At 48.2% G+C, this 9,926-nt stretch overlaps 1 protein-coding gene across 1 annotated transcript; it reads left to right on the plus strand.

The window, feature by feature from the left end:
• Nucleotides 1-101: 101 nt before the first annotated feature.
• bsk146 (brain specific kinase 146) lies at nucleotides 102-9,636 on the plus strand. Its single transcript, XM_011488506.3, has 5 exons — nucleotides 102-691; nucleotides 6,737-6,968; nucleotides 7,352-7,554; nucleotides 7,656-7,847; nucleotides 7,924-9,636. Exons 2-5 carry the CDS (start codon nucleotides 6,797-6,799, stop codon nucleotides 8,635-8,637), a joined length of 1,281 nt encoding a protein of 426 aa, XP_011486808.1. The 5' UTR covers nucleotides 102-691; nucleotides 6,737-6,796; the 3' UTR covers nucleotides 8,638-9,636.
• The last annotated feature ends 290 nt before the right edge of the window (nucleotides 9,637-9,926 follow it).

Here is a 9,926-nt window from a genome sequence, read left to right on the forward strand (position 1 = left end):
GAACGATATGAATGACCATCTATGGAAAAGTTCAGATGTTTGTTTTCGTGGGAGAAACGCTGCTGAGGACGACTCTAGGATGATGTCATGAAATGGGCGGTACCCACAAGGAGAAAGGCGGGGCTTCAGAGATCAAGTCGTCTTACTTCCTGATAAGAAAAGAAGCTAAGAAAATGACTCATATTTTAGAAAAAAAAAGGTTCTTACGTGTGCCAAAGGTCATATATGATCGTATGGATATAGTTTACTCTAAAATGCTTGAGGAAAGCTTCATATTTAGCCTTTAGCTTGACTGCAGCTCAGTATTCATGCCTGGAGCTAATGTGGGCCATTTGTGCCTGAAACGGGTCCAAACTCTCCTCGGCGGGCGAAATGCAGTCCGTCTGAGTCTGATAAGAGCTTTGTTTTCCCACAGCCAGTGAAGGCAGCATAGTCTGTACGGAGACAGCGATCCGCGCGCTGATTGGTCAGAGCGTTGGGAAGGGGGAGGGCTTTCCTCCCATCCAGCACAGCCGAGCGCTGCGGAGACAAAAGGACGCAGAGCGGGGGGGTCGGAGGATGCTGAGCGCCGCATCCCGGGACCGACGGCTCCGCGGAGGCTCCTCTCAGGACGGCGGGAATGCGCACTGTCCACCGGCACTGCGGGCTGACTGGGCGGCCCCACTGCGTCCGTGTGGGGGGCATCTGAAGGGTAAGAGGCAGTAAGCTGCATGTCCTTACCCCCCGACGCCGCCGAGGCCTGGATCCGTGAATCTCGGTCTGTTTTTGGTCACGTGTGTGTTTCTGCACTGGAGACGAATGTCAGATATCTGCGGTTTGGTCCGTGCGCGTGCGCGCGTGCTGCTTTGTGTTCCTCCTTGTGTTCCTGCTGCAGAGGAGGTCCATGCTCCTCACGTTCCTGCAGGTGCTCAGCATGCTGGTACCAACAGAACCGCGGTCCGGACCGAACCGAACCGGGCCGCCTCCTGAGAGGAGCAGAGATTCTCCACATTCACATCAAACTGTGTGGCTGTGAAAACGTTCCCGGTCCTGTTTCTGATCAGGTTCTGGTCGGTAGAAGTGAGTCAGACAAACTCGCACCTGTATACCTGATCTACAGGAAACAGTTCTACCACCACAGCTGAAGGTTCATCTCTGTGACTAAATCAACCAAACCAACACCTGAGCGTCCAAGTCTGAAGAAAACATGGGAAGAACTCAAGTCTGAAGAAAATCATCCCAATGAAAACCTCAGCAACTGTTGAGGTTGACCTCAGTTCTTCTGAACAGGTAAACAGATGAAAGCTTTATCTGCAACATCTGGAACATCTGTCCACCTCCAGAAGAGACGCCTTCAGCTCCCATCTCAGCTGATGGACAGAACAAGAAAAACTGACAAAGGTTCTTCTGTTCCTACAAACGTCAACGTCAGACAACACTGACACTTCTTCCACCAGTTTGATGTTTGTGTATGTGTGTGTTGGTGTGTGTGTTGGTGTGTGTAGTGGTGTGTGTGTTGGCGTGTGTAGTGGTGTGTGTGTGTGTGTGTAATGGTGTGTGTGTGTGTGTGTGTGTGTAAAACAGTGTTGGCTCCAATTGGTTCTGATTCCAGCGTCACCCTTCCAGAGCCAATCATCATTGATCTTTACCCTCCAGTATTACATCGGTTCTCATGTCGCGTCACGTTTAACCTTCAGGAACGGTAAATCAGTGAGATCACCGTGTGACTGACAGGCCCCATCTAACGCTGGCGGGTAAACGGCGTTTGGTCATGTGTGGATACCGAACTGATCATCAGACTGATCATCAGACTGATAACGGGCCGATTGTTTTCAATGATTACCTAAAATGATTGACAGACGACTCCTTACATTAAGAACTCCCTTAGTTTAGCCCAGACCCTTACCATTCACTTGTTTGAGGGTACAGAGAGTAGGTTCATCCATCCATCCATCCATCCATCCATCCATCCATCCATCCGTCCATCCATCCATCCATCCATCCAATACTGCTAAGGGGTCACGCTAAAGGTCACAGAGATTACCCAACACACTCCATATCATACAGGAAGGTTTAATGTAGAAAAACAGATTAAGAATAAATTCCTCACCTCATTTAGATCAGAAACATCATGTGGAAACATTTAGAATCCAGTATTTTGCAGAATAACTATAACTATAAAAACATCCTCAAACATCTCATTTTATGGCAGTTTTAAAGGTTACTGTTAAGATTCAATAGGAGGGAGTTCATGTCATGGTGCTACAAGTTTATACTACGGCAAGCCTAAACAGACAAATTTATGGAGAGTTTGATGAAAACACCCAAAACACCGTTTTGGTTGGAGGGAGTCTTTCAGCAAATGGAATGTTTCCTTTATTCTGTTGACACTCATGCGGCTTTAGTTTCTCTCCTTTACCTTCTGGGAAACCTGCTGCAGATCCATGCTGTATTGCATCGTAATGCCAGAGGATTACTAAACGCAGTAGTTTATAGTAAATACATTTGTCTTTTTGTCATTTGGCTCCAATGACACTGGTTCCAAAAAAGCAGCATAATCCCATCATTGTTTGAACGGAGCGGTGCATCTTTTTCAGACCTTTGGTGCGTCTTTGAGCTCTGTTTGTTTAGTTCACATGTGCTCAAACTGTCACAAGCGTTCAGCTATAAATAACATGAGTGGACTCTCTGGAACCACTGCTGTGCAGCCAAAGGCCAGAAGAGCCTCGTCTTGCTTTCTACCGCTTTGGGTTGGTATGGAAGCACCATCCGGCCCACCGGGCTTGTAGAGTCCAGTCCCCTCCCCTGCGCACACTGCACTGGTCAGTTAGCATTGGTCACCAAAGGTCTGTGGAGTGTTTAGCTGCTGTGGCCTCTATGGGGCGGAGTCAGAAACATGTGGAAGAACCAGAATGGCTGCTAACAGAAACTGCAGCATAGATTTCCCACTGAGGAATCCTCTCTTCTTTGTGTTTTCCACCTCACAGCCAACCTTTCCAGGTCCGACCACTCCAAGGCTGGATTCAGACCGGACACATGTGGTCAGCTTCAAGTGAACCAGAGTTCATTTTAGGTCTGAATACATCCAAGTGGACCCTGGTCCAGAACCAGGAACCGCTCTCTGACCCGTCTCTGGAGGTGGTTTCGGTCCGTCTCCAATCGAACTGAGCTCTGGTTTGCTCTGAGTTTCCTCAGTCTGAATACAATCTGTTCTTGGATCGGACCGACTGGACCAAAACAGCCACCATAGCTGGGCATTATGGGATGTAAACAGACTAGGAAAGAAGATGAGACAGCAACTCATTGAACTGTGGTCGGATCAATGCAGGAACATTAAAACAACTTCTAACGTGACACATGTTGGTTCTCACTGTTTTTCCGAATATTTAACTACTCCGAGCTCTCCGCGGGTGACCGAGCTTCTCACCCTATCTCAAAGGGGGAGCCCCGCCACCCGACGGATGATGCTCATTTCAGCCGCTTGTAGAGCTTAGCTCCCGGGATCACTCGAGCTCTCAAACTCCCCCACCACGTTAAGGTGACGGTTCACGGGGAGAGCTCGGAGTAGAACCGCTTCTCCACATTGAAAGGAGCCAGTTGAGGTGGCTCGGGCATCTAGTCCAGATGCCTCCTGGACGCCTCCCTGGAGAGGTGTTCCGGGCATGTCCCACTGGGCGGGGGCCCCGGGGAAGACCCAGGACACGCTGGAGAGACTACGTTTCTCGGCTGGCCTGGGAACGCCTTTTGGGTCCCCCCAGATGAGCTGGAGGAAGTGGCTGGGGCGAGGGAAGTCTGGGCATCTCTGCTTAGACTGCTGCCCCCGCGACCCCATCCATCCATCCATCCATCTTCCTCCGCAACCCGTCCCGGATAAGCGGAGGAAGATGGATGGATGGATGGATGGACAAATATTTATCAGCGCCTTCATCGCCGTCGTCTCCTCAGTAACTGCCCTGCAGTACGTCTCCACCAGACCAAGGTAAAAATGTTGTACAGGACGTTGATACAGACGATCAGACGATTCTGCCTCTAGTTGCTTTGCCCCGCCCTCGTAGTTCCTGACCAATGAGTGAAGAGATCTTTAGTCAAATGATTTTGTTTACAGGCTTTGGTTTGTAACAGGAAATTCTGCTTGACTGCAGTCTGAATACAGACCAAACACAAGGTTCAGGACTGGGTCCAGAACAAACGTTTTTTCCAGTCTGAATACACCCCGACTGATAGAAAGTCTGGTGTCGTAGCACACATTAGGCTTTCTAAACTAGAAGTTATTAGACCTGTAAGGACTGAAAAGAATTCATTTGAACGGGCGCTCTGACATTTTTAGGACTGTAAAGTTCCTCATCGAAGGTGTTTAATGACTTCAAACAAATGTCCAAACTGGATCAACTGCACTTGTAGTGTTTTGGTTCTGTAGTCACATGACCTTATAGGACAAGAAAGTCAGTGCTGCTACTTTCTGCTGCTGCAATAATTGGCTTTAATCAGACAAATAAACATTTTATCTAGTTTTTCTAGACAACAGCAGGTTAGAGCAGAAATGCTCAGGGAGTTCCACAGGGATATGTAAAAAGACCTTTGTGTTTTTTTTATGTGGTCTTTACGTTTCTAAAAGCTCAGAATGTGGAAAAAGACAAAACAACATATTGATGGGATCATATAGAAGAACAAACCTTCATGAACTTTTCCCATGAATGGAGAGTTGAGATGAATGATTTCTGCTCAAAGGAATAAAGTGAATCGGTACTTTGGGTTTGTCTCTAAACGAGGTCCAGAACTGGTTCTGGGACTTTGGTGGTGTGAGCACGCCAGCGTTCTGTCACAGGAGCGGAGGAGATCTGGGTTTGTTGGAGGGCCGTGTGGCTGCCGTCATGGCGGTGGCCGTTTCTGTGCCTCAGCCCGTCACTGGGTTGCCGCTGGTGCACAGCTTTAAAGCTGGTGGCGCACAGTTGCAGCACTGGAGGAGTAGTGGAGAGCTGGAAAGGTGCAGGATGTGTTTTTGTCTGTTTTGACCTCATTGGTTGCTCCTGTAGGCATCAGGGGGTGTTTAGCTGTGGGCCTCTGAGGATTTAGGTGTCCTAACTGTGGAGCAGCACTGACGAGCTCTCACCCTCACAACCATCACATGGGCTGGATCTCCTTTTCTGTCCAAATCCATCTGTCCACACAGCAGAAGACGGTCTGAACCTGCAGTTTAGACTGAAAGCTTCATCTCAGAGGGAATTCTCCTGGAATTGAGATGCTGATGATGAGAACTTTCGGGGTTTTTTTCTTCTCAATTGTTGGCTTTTCTTCAGTGGAAATTTGGCTGTTTTCATTTTCAAAACAAATCTGAAAACATCTACAGATTTCTCTTGTTAGCGTGTTGTTAGCGTGTTTCCCTCTACTGACACATACATGTCATGTGCGTGTTGTACTTTGGCCACTGACCTTCACATAAAAACTGTGATTTTTCCTTTTGATCACAACATCATTCTGATCCTAAACATCAGAACCGGTTTCTTCAAATCCACAATCAGCTTCCAGGTGTCGTTATTGTGTGCGTCCTCGTTATTGTGCCATCACACAATAATAAAGACACACACAAAGATAGCACAGTTACACCGACGCACACAAAGATAACACATAAAGAGGACGCACACAAAGGTGACACAATAACAAAATACACACAAAGATGACACAATAACAAAGACACACACAAAGATGACACAATAACAAAATACACACAAAGATGGCACAATAACAAAATACACACAAAGATGGCACAATAACGAGGACGCACACAATAACGACAACTGGAAGCTGATTGTGGATTTGAAGAAACCGATTCTGATGTTTAGGATCAGAATGATGTTGCGATCAAAAGGCCTTTTCTTGTGGCCACTCTAAGGCACACCTGTGCAATAATCCTGTCTAATCAGCATCTTGATATGGCACACCTGTGAGGTGGGATGGATTGTCTTGGCAAAGGAGAAGTGCTCACTATCACAGATTTAGACAGATTTGTGAACAATATTTCAGAGAACTGGTTATTTTGTGTATGTGGAAAATGTTTCACATCTTTGAGTTCATACCATAAAAAATGGGAGCAATAACTAAAGTGTTGCGTTTATATTTTTGGTCAGTGTGTGTAACCGGCATGTTTGCAGTTTCTGCAGATGCTCCAGGACTTGTGGGTCAGGAAGGAGAAGGAATAAACAGGAATCAATGGGAATAATGTGACTGCAGCAGAGGGTGGAGGGGACGCCGCTCACAGCTCCTCCCCCTGGCGGCTAACATTTAGGGTTCCTTCAGGGAATCAGCATTTCAGTGACGATGGCCCTGCAGACCAGAGCTGCAGACTGAGGTGGATAGAAAGCAGCTTTCAGGAATCTGCAGCTTTGAAGAGAAAGAAGGAAAAGTGTCTTTGAATTGGTTTGTGTTTGTGTTTGTTTTCTCCATTAAAGCATAAGCATTTCCCAGAATTCTTCTGGGAAGTTTCCCCCATCAGAGATAATCCCTTAGAGTTCCCTGGAAAGAACAATGAAGGATTCTCCTGCACAGATCTTCACGTTCTCATCATTCATGGCTTTTAGTCCTTTCAGCTCCTCAAAACCCTTTTTCTGCTTTCTGTTCAGGACTGCTTTGGGATTCAGCGTTAGGGTTCACTTAGGTTAGACTCTTTTGAGCCTTTTCTCTTTGTTCAGCTTTGCGGGTGTTTTGATGACAGCCTTACATATAAAGTGTTTTTTTCTCTGCCTGACTTGTTTCTGTGCAGCGGCTCCTCGCCGTTCCCCACGTTCCCCGTCTGCTCCGTCCACCTGAAGCTGCGGCCAACATGAGCTCGTCTCCGCTGGTTTCCAGAGCCAACATGGACATCCTGGACGAGCTGCAGCTGATTGCTGCCCAGAACCTGGAGCGGCTGGAAGTGAACAAGTACTACGAGGTGATCAGAGAGCTGGGGAAGGGCACGTATGGAAAAGTGGACCTGGTCATCCATAGGATGAGAGGTGAGGCTTTCTGTGTTGAAACCTTTCTCTTCCAGGAGCCTGGAGGTGTTTGAAGTCCTCGTGTGCATTCGTCCATGTGTGATCTTAGAACATTCAGAATGATGCTGAACAGCAAAGAGACTGAAGGAGCGAAGCCTTTGGCGTTATGAACTCACAGAAAAGGGAATCCGAAGACTTCATACTCCGCATCTGAATTAGAAAAGCTGTTTAGAGACCAAATGAGTATTTATGCTGAATGTGTTTGTGTATATTTAGTTACATCTGCAAATAGCTCTAACAAGTAGCTGTTCTTTGAAAAGATGTTTCAATGACTGCTTCTTTTTAAAGTATTTTCTTTAGAAAACACTAAAGTTTGAAGAGAAACTGGTGTTTTTTCCTTAAAGGCACCAAAATGGCTCTGAAGTTTCTAAAGAAGAAGACGACCAAGTTAAAGTCTTTTCTGCGGGAGTACAGCATCTCGCTCTACATGTCGCCCTGCCCCTTCATCATAAACATGTTTGGCATCGCCTTCGAGACCGACGAGTACTACGTGTTTGCACAGGAGTACGCGCTGGCAGGAGACCTCTTTGACATCATCCCACCTCAGGTACACATGCAGCTGTGGCTTATGCTGATGACACACGCGTGTAGCTCTTAGTATGTCCACACCGACTGCTTCAGACAACTCTTCCTCTGTCTGTTCTGCAGGTGGGTCTACCTGAGGCCATAGCAAAGCGCTGCGTTCACCAGGTCGCCATCGCTCTGGATTACCTTCACTGCAGGAAGCTGGTCCACCGGGACATCAAGCCGGAGAACGTCCTCATTTTTGACAGAGAGTGCCGAAAAGTCAAGCTGTCGGATTTTGGAATGACCCGCCGCGCCGGCTCGCCCGTGAAGAGAGTGAGTACCTTTGAGGTTTGTGGCCTCGCGGCGTGCGGCCTGTCCTGCCGCCGTAACCTCCCGGGTTTCTCTGCAGGTGAGTGGCACCATCCCCTACACGGCCCCCGAGCTGTGCGATGTTTCCCGCCACGAGGGCTTCTGTGTGGACTACAGCACGGATGTGTGGGCCTTCGGGGTGCTGCTGTTCTGTATGCTGACCGGCAACTTCCCGTGGGAGAAGGCCATGCCGGCGGACTCCTTCTACCAGGAGTTCATCCGCTGGCAGAGAAGAAGGACCGGCGCCGTGCCGTCGCAGTGGCGGCGCTTCACCGAGCAGGCGCTGCGCATGTTCCGCCGCCTGCTCTCGGTGGAGCAGGACCGCCGCTGCTCCGTCAAAGAGGTCTTCAGCTACTTCAGCCACTCCTGGATGCTGGACGCAGAGACTGACAACAACAACGGCAGCACCGGGAGTGGGGGAGGAGACGGAGGGGAGAAGATTGACAGAGGGAGCGGAGAACAACAAGGGGAGGTGGAAGGAACCAGCTCGGCATCTTCATCGGGGGAGGAAGACGAGGAGCTGCTGGTTGAAAGGATGAAGCAGCAGACTCTGGCGTCCAGTTCTCCCACGGCGGCGGAGCGGGGAAGCAGCGGCGCCGCCAAAGGAGGGATGAAGGAGTCCGGCCACCACTTTGTGTCCGTTTCCACCACCAGCTCGGTGTCGTCCACCAACAGTTACGACCGCATCCCGCGGGAAACTGGCTCCCCGGGGGGGCGGATGCTGGTGGCCACGCCCATTGAAATATGCGTCTGAGGCACTGGAACAGCGCCCCGTCACTTAGGTAGCTGTGCATGTGTTTGGACCTGAGCGCGGAAACGTCATTTACACGGAAAACGTAGTGACGTCTGTAAACCAATACATTGTTGTGTTAGAAATCCAGTCACTAAAAGAAAAGCCAAATAGTGTTTATTTAAGCAATACTTCTAGCAAAAAACATCAAAATGAGAACAAGAAGGAGGTCCAAGAATCTTCGTCTGAAAGGAGGAATTAGGGTGACAACCTGGGACCTTGAAGCCTCAGAAGGCTTTTCTGTTTCTGCTGTGTTTGTAATATTTGAACCATAAAGTTTAGGGATGAGTGAGGATGTTGGCATCAGGAAGAACTGCTCCGTCTTTCAGCGTTTGGATCAGATCAGAGGCAAACCGGAGCAGCAGTCATGTGACCTTCCAGAGAGCAAAGACCTTTGGGTTATCCTTCATGGAAGGATCCAGCTGGATCATCCTTTTGGAGACAACAACACGTTCAGACTGAAGTTTGGTCGCCTCCTTTTCACTCTTCTTTCCGGGTAACGTTCATGTCTTGTTCTCAGAGGAAGGCGTTAGGAGTGTGACTGAGAAACCTCTGTCCTCCTGAACTTCACTTTGTGTTTTGCCTGCTTTCCTTTTCTTTCTACAGAGATGTTTACCGTTAAAGTTTTGCCTGAAAACCACAAAAAAAATGACATCCTTTTTGTCTAAATCCAAAAAGAGATGCCAATCTTTCTGAACTGCATGATGGGTAGCTCACAAATAGAAGAAAACTATGGAAATAACCAGAAAAAAACTAACAACAAGGTCAAACGTTGTGGTGTGAATATTTTGTGGTAGCACAATTTCAATCTGTTCTTGCATTGTGTCCAAGCTGGTGTTGGGATCTCCTGAGGGACACTAGGGCTAAAAACATCTCTGAAAACCAACAAGTGTGTATTGTGTGTTCATGTTGTGTAGTTATCTCACTCAGTCTGTGGACTAAAAAATGAAGCATGACAACAAAGAGTCTGGGCTTGTTTCTCATTTCCATTGGTCTCTAAAAGGCCGTTCGTTGGGCCTGAGTGTTGAAGCAGAATAATGGATCCCGCTCCAGATGTAGGGAAGCCTTTGGCCTCCTTTTGCTTTCCAGACATGAAGCTGCAGGATCTCAAATCTCTGCTGGGCGTCTCCTGCTGCAGCACGGATGGAGATACTAGCAGAAGAGTCTTTGCATTCTGCATGTCCTGCCGCTCTGAAGAGCTGGAAAATCTGTGGAGGGTTATACAGACGCTAACTCATGACGATCTGTGACCT

The sequence above is a fragment of the Oryzias latipes genome, chromosome 19, assembly GCF_053564925.1.
Source record: "Oryzias latipes strain Hd-rR chromosome 19, Olatipes_Hd-rR_3.1".
NCBI lineage: Eukaryota > Metazoa > Chordata > Actinopteri > Beloniformes > Adrianichthyidae > Oryzias > Oryzias latipes.